The sequence below is a fragment of the Marmota monax genome, unplaced genomic scaffold (assembly GCF_021218885.2).
Source record: "Marmota monax isolate L192 unplaced genomic scaffold, Marmota_monax_Labrador192_F-V1.1 WCK01_AAM20220418_F8-fsc00089, whole genome shotgun sequence".
In the NCBI taxonomy this organism is placed as follows: Eukaryota; Metazoa; Chordata; class Mammalia; order Rodentia; family Sciuridae; genus Marmota; species Marmota monax.
The window spans coordinates 1144174-1164577 of NW_026694744.1; the positions used below are offsets into that span (position 1 = coordinate 1144174).

The 20404-nt window shown below is 40.4% G+C and overlaps 1 protein-coding gene across 6 annotated transcripts in view; it reads right to left on the reverse strand.

Moving 5' to 3' along the window:
- Positions 1-20404, reverse strand: part of Reps2 (RALBP1 associated Eps domain containing 2) — a 221732-nt gene that overhangs the window by 139732 nt on the left and 61596 nt on the right. For 5 of the 6 annotated variants that reach the window (XM_046424253.2, XM_046424256.2, XM_046424254.2 and 2 more), the window contains exon 2: positions 10897-11020. In XM_046424253.2, the coding sequence (XP_046280209.1) occupies positions 10897-11020 (124 nt within the window). Of the gene's footprint in view, positions 1-10896; positions 11021-11221; positions 11337-20404 lie in introns of those variants that run through there. The other variant, XM_046424257.2, reaches the window with a different exon arrangement.

Consider the following 20404-nt stretch of genomic DNA (forward strand, 5'->3'; position numbering starts at 1 on the left):
GTCTCCTTCCATTACCGTGCAATTTACCTTCTCTCTCCCTTTCCCTCCCACCTCTCATCCCTGTTAAATGTTAATCTTCTTCTCCTGTTCTTCGTCCCTACTCTGTTCTTAGTTACTTTCCTTATATCAAAGAAGACATTTGGCATTTGTTTTTTAGGGATTGGCTAGCTTCACTTAGCATAATCTGCTCTAATGCCATCCATTTCCCTGTAAATTCTATGATTTTGTCATTTTTTAATGCAGAGTAATACTCCATTGTGTATAAATGCCACATTTTTTTTATCCATTCGTCTATTGAAGGGCATCTAGGTTGGTTCCACAGTCTTGCTATTGTGAACTGTACTGCTATGAACATCGATGTAGCAGTGTCCCTGTAGCATGCTCTTTTTAGGTCTTTAGGGAATAGACCAAGAAGGGGAATAGCTGGGTCAAATGGTGGCTCCATTCCCAGCTTTCCAAGAAATCTCCATACTGCTTTCCAAATTGGCTGCACCAATCTGCAGTCCCACCAGCAATGTACAAGTGTACCCTTTTCCCCACATCCTCGCCAGCACTTGTTGTTGTTTGACTTCATAATGGCTGCCAATCTTACTGGAGTGAGATGGTATCTTAGGGTGGTTTTGATTTGCATTTCTCTGACAGCTAGAGATGTTGAGCATTTTTTCATGTACTTGTTGATTGACTGTATGTCCTCCTCTGTGAAGTGTCTGTTCAGGTCCTTGGCCCATTTGTTGATTGGGTTGTTTGTTCTCTTATTGTCTAATTTTTTGAGTTCTTTGTATACTCTGGATATTAGGGCTCTATCTGAAGTGTGAGGAGTAAAGATTTGTTCCCAGGATGTAGGCTCCCTATTTACCTCTCTTATTGTTTCTTTTGCTGAGAAAAAACTTCTTAGTTTGAGTAAGTCCCATTTGTTGATTCTAGTTATTAACTTTTGTGCTATGGGTGTCCTATTGAGGAATTTGGAGCCCGACCCCACCGACTGTAGATCGTAGCCAACTTTTTCTTCTATCAGACGGCGTGTCTCTGATTTGATATCAAGTTCCTTGATCCATTTTGAATTAACTTTTGTGCATGGCGAGAGAAAGGGATTCAGTTTCATTTTGTTGCATATGGATTTCCAGTTTTCCCAGCACCATTTGTTGAAGATGCTATCCTTCCTCCATTGCATGCTTTTAGCCCCTTTATCAAATATAAGATAGTTGTAGTTTTGTGGATTGGTTTCTGTGTCCTCTATTCTGTACCATTGGTCCACACGCCTGTTTTGGTACCAGTACCATGCTGTTTTTGTTACTATTGCTCTGTAGTATAGTTTGAAGTCTGGTATCGCTATACCGCCTGATTCACACTTCTTGCTTAGCATTGTTTTTGCTATTCTGGGTCTTTTATTTTTCCATATGAATTTCATGATTGCTTTCTCTATTTCTACAAGAAATGCCATTGGGATTTTGATTGGCATTGCATTAAACCTATAGAGAACTTTTGGTAATATCGCCATTTTGATGATGTTAGTTCTGCCTATCCATGAACAGGGTATATTTTTCCATCTTCTAAGATCTTCTTCTATTTCTCTCTTTAGGGTTCTGTAGTTTTCATTGTATAAGTCTTTCACCTCTTTTGTTAGGTTGATTCCCAAGTATTTTATTTTTTTTGAAGATATTTTGAATGGAGTGGTTGTCCTCATTTCCATTTCAGAGGATTTGTCGCTGATATACAGGAATGCCTTTGATTTATGCGTGTTGATTTTAAATCCTGCCACTTTGCTGAATTCATTTATTAGCTCTAATAGTTTCTTTGTAGAGCCTTTTGGGTCTGCTAGGTATAGAATCATATCATCTGCAAATAGTGATAATTTAATTTCTTCTTTTCCTATTTTTATGCCTTTAATTTCTTTCGTCTGTCTAATTGCTCTGGCCAGTGTTTCGAGAACTATGTTGAAGAGAAGTGGAGAGAGAGGGCATCCCTGTCTTGTTCCAGATTTTAGAGGGAATGCCTTCAGTTTTTCTCCATTCAGAATAATGCTAGCCTGAGGCTTAGCATAGATTGCTTTTACAATATTGAGGTATGTTCCTGTTATCCCTAGTTTTTCTAGAGTTTTGAACATAAAGGGATGCTGTACTTTGTCGAATGCTTTTTCCACATCTATCGAGATGATCATATGGTTCTTATTTTTAAGTCTATTGATGTGGTGAATAACATTTATTGATTTCCGTATATTGAACCAGCCTTGCATCCCAGGGATGAATCCTACTTGATCATGGTGTACAATTTTTTTGATATGTTTTTGTATCCGATTCGCCAGAATTTTATTGAGGATTTTTGCATCTAGGTTCATTAGAGATATTGGTCTGTAGTTTTCTTTCTTTGAAGTGTCTTTGTCTGGTTTAGGTATCAGGGTGATGTTGGCCTCATAGAATGAATTTGGAAGTTCTCCCTCCTTTTCTATTTCCTGAAGTAGCTTGAAAAGTATTGGTATTAGTTCTTCTTTAAAGGTTTTGTAAAATTCTGCTGTATACCCATCCGGACCTGGGCTTTTCTTAGAAGAAACCATAAAAAGACTACCAACTATCTCCTCAATTGATATTGGTCTGTTTAGGTTTTCTATATCCTCCTGACTCAATCTGGGCAGATCATATGACTTAAGAAATTTATCGATGCCTTCACTATCTTCTAATTTATTGGAGTATAAGGATTCAAAATAGTTTTTGATTATCTTCTGTATTTCTGAAGTGTCTGTTGTGATATTGCCTTTTTCATCCCGTATGCTAGTAATTTGAGTTCTCTCTCTTCTTCTCTTCGCTAGCATCGCTAAGGGTCTGTCGATTTTGTTTATTTTTTCAAAGAACCAACTTTTAGTTTTGTCAATTTTTTCAATTGTTTCTTTTGTTTCGATTTCATTAATTTCAGCTCTGATTTTAATTATTTCTTGCCTTCTACTTCTTTTGCTGTTGTTTTGCTCTTCTTTTTCTAGGATTTTGAGATGAAGTATGAGATCATTTATTTGTTGGTTTTTTCTTTTTTTAAGGAATGAACTCCAAGCAATGAATTTTCCTCTTAGAACTGCTTTCAATGTGTCCCATAGATTCCGATATGTTGTGTCTGTGTTTTCATTTATCTCTAAGAATTTTTTAATTTCCTCCTTGATGTCTTCTATAACCCATTGATCATTCAGTAACCTATTGTTCATTCTCCAATTGATGTATGCTTTTTCCTTCCTTCTTTTATCGTTGATTTTCAGTTTCATTCCATTATGATCAGATAAGATGCATGGTAATATCTCTACTCCTTTATATTGTCTAAGAGTTGCCCTGTGACATAATATATGATCTATTTTTGAGAAGGATCCATGTGCTGCTGAGAAAAAAGTGTAACTGCTTGATGTTGGGTGGTATACTCTATATATGTCAATTAGGTCTAGGTTATTAATAGTGTTATTGAGTTCTATAGTTTCCTTATTCAACTTTTGTTTGGAAGATCTGTCCAGTGGCGAGACAGGTGTGTTGAAGTCTCCCATGATTATGGTGTGGTGGTCTATTAGACTCTTGAACTTGAGAAGAGTTTGTTTGACGAACATAGCTGCACCATTGTTTGGGGCATAAATATTTATGATTGTTATGTCTTGTTGGTGTATGGTTCCCTTAAGCAGTATGTAGTGTCCCTCTTTATCTCTTTTGATTAACTTTGGCTTGAAATCTATTTTATTTGATATGAGTATGGACACGCCTGCTTGTTTCCGAAGTCCATATGAGTGATATGATTTTTCCCAACCTTTCACCTTCAGCCTATGTATGTCTTTTCCTATCAAATGCGTCTCCTGTAGGCAGCATATTGTTGGGTCTTGTTTTGTGATCCATTCTACTAGCCTGTGTCTCTTAATTGGTGAGTTTAAGCCATTAACATTTAGGGTTATTATTGAGATATGGGTTGTTCTTCCAGCCATATTTGTTTATTTCTGTTACTAAACATGGTTTGTTTTCCTCTTTGATTATTTCCCCCCCCCCTTTACTGTCCTACCTCCCACTGTTGGTTTTCATTGTTATTTTCCATTTCATCTTCCTGTGATACTTTGGCGAGGATGTTTTGAAGAGATGGTTTTCTAGCTGCGAATTCTTTAAACTTTTGTTTATCGTGGAAGGTTTTAATTTCATTCTCCATCCTGAAGCTTAATTTCGCTGGATACACAATTCTTGGTTGGAACCCATTTTCTTTCAGTGTTTGAAATATGTTATTCCAGGATCTTCTAGCTTTCAGAGTCTGTGTTGAAAGATCAGCTGTTATCCTGATTGGCTTGCCCCTAAATGTAATCTGCTTCCTTTCTCTTGTAGCTTTTAAAATTCTCTCCTTATTCTGTATGTTGGGCATCTTCATTATAATGTGTCTAGGTGTGGATCTCTTATGATTTTGCACATTCGGCGTCCTGTAGGCTTCTAGGATTTGGGATTCTGTCTCATTCTTCAAGTCTGGGAAGTTTTCTTGTATTATTTCATTGAATAGACTGCTCATTCCTTTGGTTTGGAGCTCTGTACCTTCCTGTATCCCAATGACTCTTAAGTTTGGTCTCTTAATGTTATCCCATATTTCTTGGATGTTCTGCTCATGGTTTCTTAACAGTCTTGCTGAGCTGTCTATGTTCTTTTCCAGTTGAAATACTTTGTCTTCATTGTCTGATGTTCTATCTTCTAAGTGTTCTACTCTGTTGGTAGTATTCTCCATTGAGTTTTTAAGTTGGTTTATTGCTTCCTGCATTTCTAGGATTTCTGATTGCTTGTTTTTTATAACCTCTATCTCCCTGTATAGTTGATCCTTTGCTTCCTGGATTTGTTTGTGTAATTCGTTGTCGAAGTGATCTTTCATTGTCTGATTTTGCTGTTTAATGTCTTCCTTGATACTCCAGATCATCTGAAGCATGTATATCCTGAATTCTTTATCTGACATTCCATCTGCTGCAGCTGTTACCTCTTCTAAAGTTGCGTTGACCTGCATTGCTTGTGGTCCTTTCTTTCCTTGTCTTTTCATACTGCTTGCGTATCTTTCCTGCAGGTGCGGGCGGCGGCTCTGCTCTCTCCTTATTCCAATTGGGGTGTCGTGGCTACCACGCCGGCAGGTCACTGGGCCTGTTCTGGGAGCTGGTGGTGGCTCTGTTCTGCCCCTACTCCAATTGGGGTGACGTGTCTGTCGTACCAGCAGGCCACTGGGCCTGTCCCGCTGGTCGGTCGCAGATCTGCCCACCTTTCGGGCACGGGTGGAGGCTCTGCTTTGCCCCTACTCCAATTGGGGTGTCGTGACTACCCCGCCTGCAGGACGCTGGGTCTGTTCCTGGCAAGGGAGGCGACTCTGCTCTGCCACTACTCCAATTAGGGTGGTGTTTGTACCACGCCGGCAGGCTCCTGGGCCTGATCCGCCGGTCTGTTGTAGGTCTGCCTACCTTGAAGGCGCGGGCGGCGGATCTGCCCTGCCCCTCCTACCACGCCTGCGGACCCCTGGGCCTGATCTGCAGGTTGATCACTGGTCTGCTCACCCTGCGGGCACGGGTGGCGGTTCCGCTCCGCCCCCACTCCAATTGGGGTCACGTGACCACCACACCGGCAGGGCCTGATCCGGGCGTGGGATAAGGATCTGCTCTGCCCCTACTCGAGTTGGGGTGACGTGTGTACCACACTGGCAGGCCACTGGGCCTGACCCGCCAGGCTGTCACAGGTCTGTTTACCTTGCAAGCGCGAAGGGCGGCTCTGCCCTGCCCCTCCTACCACGCCCATGTACTACTGGGTCGTGGGTCTGCCCACCTGGCGGGTGTGGGTGGCGGCTCCGCTCCGCCCCCTCTCCAATTGGGGTCACGCAGTCACCACGCTGGCGAGCCGCTGGGCCTGCTCCGGGGGCTGGCGGCGGCCCGGCTCCTTCCCTCTGGCTCGAGGACAAATTGAGGAGACTCGGGTGACTGAGCCTCACCCCCCTTACCAGGAGACCAACTGCTTATGTCACTGCTGGTATTGATGAAGATCTCTCCTCCACCGCTTTCTGCTGACATCAGATCTCTGCCATGTTGGTATCCTATGCGAATGGCAGCATTTCGTTCCCCTTGCCGGGCAACCCAAGCAATGGGTGAGTCCTGACCTGCCCTCAGCAGGACCCGGACCGAGACACAGTTTCCGCGGGCTCCTAGCCCCGGTCCAGGGAAGTTCCGGGAGCCGGAACTCGGCCGCTCCGTGCTCGGTGTAAGCTCCTATAAGTGTAAGCTCCAAGAAGCAGTCCCCGCGGGCTCAGTTCCGGGAGCTGGAATTCGGCTTCTTGGTGCTTGGTGTTTGCTCTGATAGTAGCAGGGTCCAAGAAGCAGCCTCCGCCGGCTCCGCAGCCCACTGCAAATAAATTTTATCTTCCAAAAGAGTACAATAAATGAATTCCAATTTTATTGCCCTACAGAATGTTAATTGGTTTTGTATGTAATATACCAATCCTATTCCAGCCTCCTTTCCTTCTATGACTATGAATACCTCTGACTCTCTACACTTTCTAAAACCAGCTTTACCATATGCTACTCCCATAATTAATGAATTAATATAACAAGATGTACTTTAGATAGGATGGTGGGAGCAGTCTCTGAATTCTGAAGGATGAGAACAAAGCAACCATGAGACACAGAAGGGAAGAGGAACCCACCCTTAGGAACTTAAGATGTCAACATAGCATGGATATATGTCCTACAGCTGGAAAGAGATTGCCCAGAAATGGCTCGAAGGCCATGAGGCTAAGGAAAAAAGTTCAAGTGAGGGAGAGAGCTCTGATATAAAAATGGAATAGTAAACAGGGACTAGATTATATGCAGAGTCTTACAGATCAATGCCACTCTACTACACACAATAAGCAAATATCTGTAGAGTTTTAAGGAAGAGGATGAAATTTTATACGTCTGTTTTGTAAAGGTCACTCTTTCTCAAGTTGGAAATGAGATAGGAAAAGAGAAAAGAGAAGACCAAAAAAACAATGGCAAAACCATTGTGTTATCCAGGTAATTGTAGAAGGTGACCTGGTCTATTGGGAACAAAGAGATGGAGGCAACAAGCAGTGACACTAGAACCGTACTGCCAGTGCTACTGATGACTATATTGGGGAGTGAGGAAAAAGGAGGAATCCAGGATGACTTCTGGATCTCTGGCATGAACATCTGTAGATGGTGGTGTCATTTACCAAAACTGGAAAAACTAAGGGATAGAGGTTCGTTCTCTCTCTCTCTCTCTCTCTCTCTCTCTCTCTCTCTCTCTCTCACACACACACACACACACACACACACACACGCATGCATGCCATTCTTAAAATAAGGGTATCCATTCACAACTCAATGGGCGTGACTGCCTGAAAGTGACAGGGCTACCACTAGGCTTTCAGGTTAGGGCTTCACAGAGGCCTTCAAGGTTTATGTCGCCAAACATCAAGCTAATAGGATGCAAGCAACAAAGTGGAAAATTCTAGGTGGTGGCTCAAAGTTTGGCCCAATCTTGCCTTTATTCTTAAGCAAACTATGCTAACTACAAATAATTTTTATTTAGTAAAACCTCAAATGAAGGAAGACAATTCAGAATAAACTCTGGATATACATAAACCCCCAGAGGTAAAAGACATCAAGCCAAGACTAGTGACACATGCCTGTAATCCCAGTGGCTTGGGAAGCTGAGGTAGGAGGATCACAAATTCAAAGCCAGACTCAGCAGCTTAGTGAGACCCTGAGTAAGTTAGCAAGATCCTGTTTCAAAATAAAAAATTGTAAAAGGGGATAGGGATGTAGTTCAGTGGTTAAGTGCCATGGGGTTCAATCCCTGGTATCAAAAAAACAAACAAAAACAAAGGCTACATCAGGGGCTGAGGTTGTGACCCAGTGGCAAAGCGCTTGCCTTGCACATGTGAGGCACTAGGTTCGATCCTCAGCACCACATAAAAAATAAATAAATAAACAAAATAAAGATACTGTGTCCCTCTATAACTAAAAAAAAAAAAAAAGTCCTTTGGGCTGAGGCTGTAGCTCAGTGGTAGAGCACCCACCTCGCACGTGTGAGGCACTGGGTTCGATCCTCAGCACCACATAAAAATAAATAAAGATACTGTGTCCAACTACAACTAAAAAAAAAAAAAAATATATATATATATATATATATATATATATATATATATATATATATATATATATATATATATATTAAAAAGGCTACATCAATGTTTCTAAAATACAAGCAAGAAAATTTTATTTCTTTATGAGAAGGTACTAATCCTTTACACAAATACTTTAACAATCCTTTTCACAGCCCCTAAGAAATTAAGCTGTAGATCTGGGAACAAATCAGGTAAAAGATTTTTATTTTTTTATTAGTTCTAATCAGTTATACATGACAGTAGAAAGCTCTTTGATTCACTGTGTACAAATGGAGCAAACTTTTTCACTTCTCTAGTTGTACATGAAATAGAGTCATGCCATTCATGCAATCATACATGTACCTAGGGTAATGATGCCCATCTCATTCCATCATCTTTCCTACCCCCATACCCCCTGTCCTCCCCTTCCTCCCCTTTGCCTTATCCAAAGTTCCTCTACTCATCCCATCGCCCCACCCCCCATTATGGATTAGCATCCACTTATCAGAGAAAACATTTGGCCCCACAAATCAGGCAAAAGATTTAAGTTTAACTTAAAATAGGTAACAAAAGTGTCAGAAGTTTTTTTGGTTACTGGGGATTGAACCCAGGGGCGCTTAACCACTGAGCCACATCCTCAGCCCTTTTTTGTATTTTAACTAGAGACAGGGTCTCACTGAGTTCCTTATGGTCTTGCTGAATTGCTGAGGCTGACTTTGAACTCACAATCCTCTGCCTCAGACTGCAGAGCCACTGGGATTATAGGCGTGCGCCAGAAGTTTATTCTAGTATACAACAAATTAGCTCTAACTTTTCAGAAGATAACGTTGGAAACCTCTACAATAAAGTTTTAATACCCATTTACAATAGAATAAGAACTATGACAAATCCAAATTCAATATGATGTAACTTTCAGCCATCAAAGCCAATGACTGCTGTAGCAGTCTTGTAGCAACAGTCTTAGGGCAGATTGTCTTCTAGCAACAGACACCAAGCCACCTGAGGAAATGATGTTCCATCAAGAAACCTATGTCAAAGAACCAAATTCTGTAATGTAAACACATACGTTTTGGGTCCAATTATTTTCCCATTTGGAAAATATTTCAAGATTGCAGGTTATAGTTAGCACCTTACTAAAAGGAAAGAGGAATGGAGAAGAAGCCATTTTACATAGCAATGGGGCATAGGGTCCAGATGCAGAGATGCTGACTCTAAATTTTACTAACCCTGGGTATATATATTCAGTTACTCAACCTCCCTAAACTTCAATTTCCAAATCTGTAAGATTGGGACAATAATAACACCCCAGTAGAGACTCGCAATGTTATGCCATAACCAGTTCTCCTCTCCTCAAAGTCACCTGAGAGAATTGTGTTTCCCCAGTTTGCTCTGCAGTGAATCAGATCCATGTGAAAAGTTCTTGCCAATGCACTTTGAGCAGCAAAAATGTTAGTCACATTCAGGCCAAAAGAATTTAACTGCTAGGGTGAGAAACTCTTTCCCTGTTGCAGCAACTGGGGGGGACAGGTTTTGTGTTGGAGGTGCCATAAGGTAAAGCAGCCAGGATCACAGGGCCACCACATGGAGAGCAGCTGCTCTAGAGGGTCACCCTGACTCACTGCAAAGTGGAACAAGAATCCTTGTCTAGTGAAGGCACTGAGATAGTTGTGGCATGTGTTACTATAGTTTATACCAAACAATGTAAACCTAATAAGCACTGCACCTACTTTACTGGGATGCTCTGAGGATTAAATATGACAGTGTCTGGCACACTCTAAGTCCTTGAAAAAGATTAACAGATGACTGCAGCCCCCTGACGCTTAGTGTAAGGGGCTTTGTCTCCCATAGCCAGCTATCATAGCCAGCAATCATCTCAGATATTTGGATTGTCCACACAGTCTCTATGAATTAACCATAAATATTAAACCCATTTAGGTGTCTACCCCAACCCTCATAGGACAGGAGAGAACAGCTGATTAATCTTTATCTCAAAATGAGGAAAAGAAACAAATTTCCTGCATAACCATGTGGATATATGAAAGTACTTTGTATCACAGTGAATTATCAAAGGACTTGAGTGCATTCCTCTGATAATCACCTTCTTCATATGGATTTTTAAATCTCTTTCTAAGGCAGTAGAAATAATATTAATATTTGGGGCCTTTGCTTTTTTTTAAGCTGTGGAGAGAACTCAAGCATATTAGTGGGCTGGGAACAGGGATGGAAAGATAAGAGAATAATAAATCAGAACTATGAGAAGATAGATTCATTCTGCCAAAATTGTAGTACAGTGCTTTGGGAACTGGAAATTAAAGGATGAGCATATCTGATGTGACTTAAAGGAATGGAAAAGAGAAAAAAAGAACAGTTCCACTCAACTCTCTCTGTCACTCCACCCCTAATCCCTAAGAGAGCCTTAAGTGACATTATAGGTACCTCAAGTGGAAAATTAAACTGAATCTTATTATTTTGCCACAGGCTCTAGAAGTCCTGTCCCAGTCTCATCCTAAATAACAAAATCTGTTTTAACTGCAAGTCAGTTAAATGGAACTAATCTCAGGTCACTCTCTGAATTTTTTTTGCCCATTTAAAAAAGAAAGGAACTAAGCCACCTGCTAAGTTTTTTTTTTTTTTTTTTTTTTACACAGAGAATTTGGAGGAAGTGAGGAGAAATTCCACAAAAGCTTATAGAATAGGCCTTAACCCCACTAAAAATTGTCCTCATAAATAAGAAACCTGTCACAGACAATAAAAAAATATAAAATGTGAGATACTCACCACATTTAATACTTTCTATCCGCACAGGCAGGCCAGACTGTGCCGCAGCAATTAATTTCAGGGCAATGTAAAACTGTGTTGGACCAAAATAACCAACCCGCTTTGCACCACACAGTTCTGTGATCTGAAAACAGATAAGAAAAGTAATGCTGAAAACTCCATTTTGTAACAGGAAAATGAGACAAGATATATGATGAAACATGAAGAATTTCACAAGGTAGCTAACCAAAAGTCGCTTGGGAACCTACATATCCACACCGGTTGGTTTCCCTCTCCTCCAGTTGACAGTGAGATTTTTGAATTCAGATCATTAAGTTCTACTTACCCATGATGTTTCAGTACTTATTTTCCTCCTCTTTCAAAAATTAAAATAAAGGTGACAAAGGATGGCTGTTACTCCTCTTACAAAGGAGAGTGATTTTTTTTAGGGGGTAGATTCTAATGTACAAAGTCTAGAGTCACTGGGGTGAAGAGAACAGTTTAGTTATTACCACTACTTGTGGATTATCCTAGTTTATCAAAATTAGAAGTAAATTATTATCACAAAGTTCTCAGGAGAAATTATTTCCTAACCATTGAAATTATATTTTGGGTGCTCTTTTCAGAAGAACAGAAAAGTACTAAACAGTAGGGCACGGTGGGGCACTCTTGTAACTCCGGGTACTCAGAAGGCTAAGGCAAAAGGTAGCAAGCAGAAGGCTAGCCTGTGCAACTTAGTGAAACCCTGTCTTAAAATAAAAAATGAAAAGGGCTGGGGATGTAGTTCAGTGGTAAAGCAACCCTGGGTTTAATCACTAGTATTGAAAGAAAAAAAAAGTACTACGCACATTTTTAAGATACTACAATAATTGGTGATTTCCATCCCATCACCTGGAACTAGACAATCCTTCCCCACACCTGAATGGAGCTCAAATGTGACTTTTGCTCTGAAGCTCTTCCCAATATCCTGGGTATAATTTATTTCCCAGTGTATTCTGAGAGGAAGCCATTCAAATGTCTATAAATGAACATCATATGATACATTGTCTTGGATGTGCTTCAGCATAAACAGGGAAGTGGGCACATGGGTAAAACAAGCATAACCAAGAATTAATAATGGTTGAAGTCAGGTGATAGGTTTATGGAGGTTCATTCTCCATATCACAAGTTGGAGGCCAGCTTCAGCATCTAAGCAAGACCCTAGGCAACTCAGCGAAATCTTGTCTCTAAATAAAATATTTAAAAAGAGCTGGGTCTGGAGGCTGAGGCAGGAGTATCAAGAGTTCAAAGCCAGCCGGAGGAAAAGTGAGGTGCTAATCAACTAAGTGAGACCCTGTCTCTAAATAAAATACAAAACTAGGGCTAGGGATGTGACTCAGTGGTCTAGTGCCCCTGAGTTCAATCCCCAGTACCCAAGGCAGGGGGAGAGTGTTGGGAATGTGGTTCAGTGGTAAAGTGCCCCTAGGTTCAATCCCTAGTACCAAAAAAGAAGAAATTGTAATCCTTGATATGTGAAAAACATAACAACTACATTTCAAAAGGTAACCATGTAGTATCAAGTTCACCTTCAGTTATTCCTTTACCACAGCTACTACACTGAACTGGAAATCTCTTTATTACAGGTAACCGAAAATACTGGTATAACATTTATTATGGTAGTTTAAGACTCATGCCCTAATCTGACATTAGTAAAGCACCTTGTTTACCTTGGAATCTGTCCTTTGGTCGCATACAGCATTAGAATCACTGCTTTGTATACAAAGTAGAATATACACATTTAAGTGAGGTAAGCCCATAGGTCACTTTTCCTGTTCTTTATACATGAAACCTCTGAGAAGCATGCCAAGAACATTCTGAAATATTCAGTTCTCAAGGAAGAGAAAATAATTATAAGCCTTTGGAATTTACATATGGAGTCTCATAGTCTGGGACTTCTTGATCCAAAAAACAGGTTGATTTTATAAGATTTGTTGTTGTTGTTGTTCATCAGGGTTCAAAGTATTTTAAGTTTAAATTCTGTCTGGAAAAGCTCTAAATTATGGGTAGAAATGTTTTGATGATATCTGAAGGAAAAAAGGTGGTGATTTATTCCAGATACTCCATGAGCAGGAGGTATTCTACAATATTTCTTCTTCAAACAATCTAAGTCACTGAGATTTACTCAAAATAAAGAAAAAATGAAAAGATTCCATTCTTACTTTTTAGTTTAAACTTTAAACCTGTTACACTCTCGGCTGGATCCATCTGAGATTACGTGTTGTACAAATTTATAAAACAGAATAAGGACCTATGGACTAGAGTTTGTTTTTTCAGGTGGAAGGCAAGAAATGGAAAAAAGGGGAATGGATGAAATCAACTTCCTTACAGCTTACAGATGCACATTAAACTGCTGGGATGCTGGATACAAATCAGAAAAAAATCACCAACAATGTGGGTGGATCCTGGACAAAGTTCTGGAAGGAGGTTGAAGGCCACTAAAATAGCTTCCCTCCTACCTAATTCTGTAAGATTAAGTGACTGTGCTGAATAACCAGTCCACACACGTTCCAGTTTGCCTGAAATAATACTCTTTCCTAGCTGAAATGTAATAAATTTTCAGAACTGTTCAAAGGTTTGAATAAGTTTCTCTCTTTCAAGTATTTTTAAAGGCCTCCTTGCATTTTGAAACTTAAAAACTCTTAGAGAGAGGGCCTGGAAAATTTCTCCAAAAGCACCCCTATTTTGTATTCTCTCTGGGCTGCACTTGGCAAAGTCCAGATTCTTTGCTCTGACTCCATTGCTCCCAGTCTTCTCTAGACAGTGCACCTTCGCACACCAGCCTTCATGGTCTCTTATTAAAACCGGGACACCTTCCAACTGCAAAGGGCTTCCAGGGCTCCTCGTTCCCTTCCTGCAAAATTCAGACTCCGGAGTGGCTTTTGAGGCCCTCCTGTCTGGCCCAAACTACCCTTCCAAAAACCCTCGCCCTGCAGTTAATTAAGGCTGTAACCACACCAGATTCCAACCCATCTCTCAACACCCAAATCCATTTGGGCTTATGGGCACTTGCTGAGCCCTCTGCATGGAAGCCAAATAGCTCCCCACTTCTTTGCCTGTCGGGCTCATTCTTCAAGTCACCCGAAGACCAACCTTGCCTCTGAACCTTAAGCAATCCCATGTGGCATGTGTTCTGCATTCTAAAACCACTTTTTACCAGCTATCACATCACAAGCCTTGTAATACAGTTAAATCAGTACAGTGGTAACTGTCTCCACTGTACCCCATCTCCTTCCCCCATCCCAAGTGGCCAGCACAAGGCAAAATTATGTTTTTATCATTTGTATTCCCAGGGATATGTACTTTACGATGCTTGGTATATACTCAGTTGCTCAATGAATGTTGAATTAATTAGTTTTCACAGCCTGTAGCAGCAGAATAGTTCTTTCTCTCATTTTGTAATTACTTTTACAAGTAGCTGCTAAATTGGCTTTAGTCATCTCACACCATATAACCCAAGAGCTCCTGCAGGAATATAACAGAATTTTAACTTCTCTGTTCCCTTCCTGCTCAGCTAGGAGGGTATGGGGTTAAGTCAAAGCTTCCACCATTCTCCATTCTGGCCATAAGCCTCAGAGCACAGGAGAATCCCTCAGTGGTGTCCCAGCCACTAAACACTCCAGAAAGGTGCCTCTTTTGACTCAGCACACCCCCAAGTGGTGTCAGCTCCCAAGTAGGCACACTCAACAACAGAAATCCTGAAGAGAGTCTGAAGTACACACTTACAAGTTGTAACTCAGCCTCTTAGGAAACAATTGAGGAGGCAGGTTAATAATATGCTGGCTTTTCCCTTTCCTACTCATTTATACTTTCTAATATTCAATAGACTGGCAGTCCAGAGGGACTTGGGGTAAACCACTAAACAAAACACAAACCCCTCTATCCTACTGACCAATATAAGGTACTGTGGTATATGCCTAAGCCAAACCACACTCCTAAAAGGAGGTCAGACATACAGTGCTTAGTTGACAGAGGATCCTATTAATACCTTAAAGTACTTATTAATTTTAAAGTATATTGGCCACTCACCACCAAAAGCACTGTGTATGCTAGGAAATGAGCAGCATGGAACAAAACAACCTATTCTACACACATCCACACCCTTCTTCCTTCCCACTTTGCCAAACCATCTGAAAAGTAGGTTATAGACACACCTCATGACCCACCACCCCTAAGTACTTTATTGTTTACCTCCTAGAAACAGAGATATTTTCCTACACCACTACACCAGCATCACCACACCAAAGGAAATCAACAGTGACATAATATTATCATATAACACATGGTCCACACTCACATTTCCTCAATTGTCCTCAAAATGGCTTACTAGCTGGATTTTCCTATCCTGATCCAGTATTTAATCAATGTTCATGCACTGCATTTTAATCTTATGTTCCCTTAGTCTCCCCCTAATCTGGCACAATTCCCCTTGGTCCTTAATGACATTGAATCCTTTCAAGAGTCCAGACCAGCTGTCCTCAGAATGTCCCACATTTAGGATTTATTTGTTTTCTTATGATTACATTCAACTCAAACATTTCTGGCAAGAATACCACACAGATGTCACTGTGATATAGAGAGAAGTAAACACCATGAGAGCCATATAATATCATAATATCCTACCTAGTACTCACTGTCAAGTTTGGCAATTTGAAATTTATATTCCACGTTACATAAGTAAAATGACATAAGTATAAGCTCATTCAATATAGCACCAATTAACAGATCAGAAAACACCTGGAGGTCCACCTCTAAGATATTAATCAACTGTGATTAATCCACACAATAGAATTCTAGGAAACTTTGTGGACATCTCTCATATCTGTGACTGCCCATCTTTTTTGGAAAAGTCTTTTTTTTTTTTAAATTGCATATTCCACATCCCACTTCCTGGCTTAAAAACAGAGAATCAAAATTCCCAGATTCCCTAGCAGCTCATATGCAAGCATATCACCTAAGTTCCACTAATCAGATTTATCCATACATTTCTTTCAAACGAAGGCTGAATATAGATGCATTTATTGATATGTTTATAAGCTATTTCTGGAAGCTGAAGCTAGCAAAAGTGGCTGCCAGCTGCCTCCAGGGAAGAAAACTGAGAGGCTAGGGCACATGGGGAGGAAAGAGTTTACTGCATATCATTTTATACCTTCTGAATTTTGAATCATATGAATGTAGTATCTATTAAAAATAAATTTAGGGGGCTGAGGTTGTGGCTCAGCGGTAGAGTGCTCACCTAGCACGTGCAAGGACCTGGGTTCAATCCTCAGCACCACATAAAAATAAATAAATAAAATAAAGGTTGGCCCTGGGTTCAATCCCAAGCACCGCACAAAAAATAATAATAAAAATAATAATAAAAAGTCTCTTGAGGGCAAGTCCTGCATTTTTTGAACATCTTTGCTTTCCCTACAGCACCCATGCCACTGATTTCTAGCAAAGAAGGCTCACAGAATAAGTTAGATATGCCTATTGTGTTTTTACTCTTGATGGCTTAACGAGAACTCCTATGTATGGTATCTTGTACCATTAGATAGTGAATTATGTGACTCTATCAACATATTCAACCAAATACTTTGTTAAAATCTAAAGGATCAAAGACACTGGCCTGATCACAGGATAACAAGAAGTAGAACCTCAGGTAAATCATTTTGTAATCACCTGATTCCACGCAGGCAAAGCCAAAGGGGAATGCAACCCATCCTCCCAGAACTTTGAATTATCTTAGTCTATGGTGGTATTATGTTATATATTAAAACAGAGATATAGTAAAGAATCAAATATAAATTAGTATGGTTCTTTTGGGGAGAGCAGCATTTACTGGGGATTGAACCCAGAGGTGCTCAATCACTGAGCCATACTCCAGGCCTTTTGTTCTTTATAATGAGACACAGTTTTGCTTAGTTGCTTAGGGCAGCTTTGAACTCACAATCCTCCTGCCTCAACCTCCTGAGCCACTAGGATTACACATGTGTACCACCACACCCAGCCAGTATGGTTATTAATGACAAAAAAAGACATTCTCCACTCAGGCTAGCTGTTTTGATCATGCCCATGACTCTCATGGTTCATTCTCTCTTCTGCTTTTAGGGAGCTGACAGAAGGTCTGGGATTATCAGCATTAAATTAATCAGAAATGGGAATACAGGTTCTTGCACAATGGATCGGCATCTATAGGCTTCACTGAGTGATTCTAGAGATTTTATTATGCACCTAGATTGGTTTTTTTTTTGGAATGAGGAAGAATTATAGATAATGATGGCATTTGATAACAATGGTCTTTTATGATTTTTGTAAACTAGGTCTTTTTTGGCAAACCAATGCCACAGCTTTCCAAACTGCCCAGCTGGCTTCAAACATACAGGCATGTATCACAACAGGGTCAGGAGTTCCTTAGGACTGGCATCTGTCTGGGAAGAAATGGGGATCTAATAACTGAAGGTTGAACAGAGGGGAAGAGGTGATGGGGTGAACTGCTGAGGCACAAAGGAAGCATCCTCCCATAGGTTTAGAAGAAAAAAATAGCAGACTCCACAGTAAAAACTAACATTTACTGAGAGCAGACTGTGTCCCAGGCACTGACATAAATGGCAGGAATTAATGAGATGAAGGAAATACACATATATACACAAGCAGTCTTGACTCCAGAACCAAATTAAAATGCAATTACAGCTCAGATTACAAAAGAAAATTAGCTTTAGAATTCTGGCTCAGGGTTTGAGGCTCTATGTATCACAGAATTTTTGTACAGCTGGAGGTAGAGAAATCTCAGGTGAACACAAATGCATTGCCAAAATTACATACGACTTTTACTGGTTCTGGTAACTCAGACTTTATCTCACCAGCCAAAGGATTAGCTTTGCAGACAGTTCATTTATTGACATTTTTTAGAGCTTCTCAAAAGTAAAACTATAGGCTCAGGTTATTTGGAATTTTATGAGGTTGTTTATTTCAATCCATTCTATATTTATCTAGACTATTTTATCTGCACTCACACAATTTATTTTTTAAAGAAATGTGTCCCATTTCTTTACATTTCAACTATGTGGAGCATCAGTATTGCACACAGATCTTCAACATGCTAAGGGAATGAATAAATGGATAGAAGTTCAGTCTTAGATCACACTAGAGTTCTCACACTTGACCCTAAATCCAGATATTTTGAAGCCTCTAGCACAAAGCTAAACTCTTACCAGAAACATCCATTTGGGGTGGGATAAGCAATCTGACTTCATTAATTTGATTTGTCAAGTTCTCACTAAGGACCCTATCCAATTGTTAAAATAACAAATACATATCTCACTTCCCTGACATTCTAACAGCCTCCCGGCTGAGGAGGCTGATCCCATTTGAAGTGAGCTGCTCCAGGGCAATAAAGCTGGAGAAGGGCCCTTCCTCCCTGTTCATGAGTGTTCTCCTCACAAAAAGGTCCCATGACAACCAGCACACTCAGGCCTTCTGCATCACTATGGCAAATCCAGTTGGGTTTAAGAGGCTCCGGCCCAACTGATCAGAACCAAGCACCAAGACAATACTGATATTGTTACTACTGTGACCTAATGGGCATATAATACTGACCTAACTGACCTCTTTCCATGATCAAGTCCCCTTTCTGTGTCTCAACTATTCACATTCGTCCTCTTTCCTCTCTAGGCACCCATCATTTTAAGGCTTGAACTTACTCTCATCTACCTTATCAACAGCAACCTGCTGACAATTCCCTGATAACCAAATTCCTAAAGTCTGTGATCTGAGGTCTCATGCCACTGAGCTGCACTTACCAGAAGGGACATCCCTAAGGTCCTCGTGAGTCTTCTGCACCTATCTCGAATCACCTGTAAATACTGTTTCATCAGCCTAGATAGACTTTCCATTGCCAGAGGATACAATCCACTGGTCCCACTAAATTGATGTCCCCACCACAATGGGTGAGCTTAGATCCAGGTTCTAATTGCTTCCACGATGTTCTATCCAAAGTGCAGTTCACTCTCATAAGCCATGCTTAGAGATTTCAAAACTAAAAGATATCTGACAAAGAAAGAACAATCCCTGTTGTCAAAGGATTTATAATCTGATTGGGGTGTGTACCTAAGAATTTTGTGAAAGATGATGGAAATTTAGCAAAGACTACTACACACCAAGTAGAAACTGGGCCTTTCTCTTTGTGGGAATTATTTCTAGTATCTAATCCAACATGAATGGTTTTGCAGTAGGAACTTCAGAGTCTAAAGAAGTTAGTGAAATGCTAAAAATTAAGAAATCATCTGAATTGAAAGATCTTGCTACCCAACAATTTATATTAGAAATATCACATGAATCAAATTCACTGTGCAGTTTTCCAAATTCTTAGGCATTAAGATACCACTCACTTATGGCAAAGTCTCTTTGGACATACCAACTAAAAGACACATACTATTTATACTTTGGCAGCCAGAGCTACGTGCAAGTTAGGCTCCATTATTTCTTGGCTTTCCAAGTGGTCATGAGCACATATCTGTGAGAGGGAGCAGGTGTCAGGAGTACAGTTCAGAACTGAGTATTTTCTTTCAATAGAACTGGAGAACAAACCACAAAGCTTACTTCATCATAACAGTGTGATAACCAACTGAGTTGACCAGAGTACGGAACAGAAACAAATGAGCATTTCCCATTTCTCCTCTGGCTTCCCAGTATCAGAATCCCTGCAGTATTTATGAAGTTTTCCACCTGCTTTCAGCTAAAAAGTTTCTGATATTCACTTTCCTTATTGTTTTTTAATCAGGGTATGGACACAGGACATAAGCTTGTCAGCCAATACCCATATGGGCATTTTAATCAATAACAAATGCTGCAAACCAACAGGAATAGTAGATGAGGAGCAACACCCAATTCCAGGGGCAACCCCACCCCAACATCTAATGCAGGCAATGATGTACAGGGGGAGACATACAATATTCAGCAGCTACAGTATCACCATCCTCAATGGATCAATTCTGTAGCATGAACCAGCTGTAGTTCTGGCAGTGTTGCCTTCTAATTGTGAATTTTTCAACCCTCCCCCTAGGCTTCCCAGGAGAAAGAATGAATTACCAAAATTTATCCACAAACTCCTTTTCTGATTAAATTAGCCACAAGCAATTTCTGTTGGTTACGTGACTATGTTACTAAGAATCCTGGATGTTACAGAGGGCAGATTACAGGTGAGCCTTCATCATTCCAGGGCTACAAATTTGGCTATATCATTATCTACTGCCTAACAAACCACCCCAAAACCCAAATGCCTTAAAGCAACTAATTATTTAGTTCAAAATTCTGAGGCTCAGCAATTTGGGCTGAGTTCAGCTAAATCTGGGCCAGGTGCCACTGCTCTCAGGTGGACTCACTTATGCTTCTACAGTTGGTTTTAGGTTGGCTGGGTGCCTCTATTTTCCACCACATGGTCTCTTCCTCCAGCCCAATCTAGAATTTTTTACATGGTGGCAGAGTTCCAAAGCAGTAAGGAGCTGAAATGTTT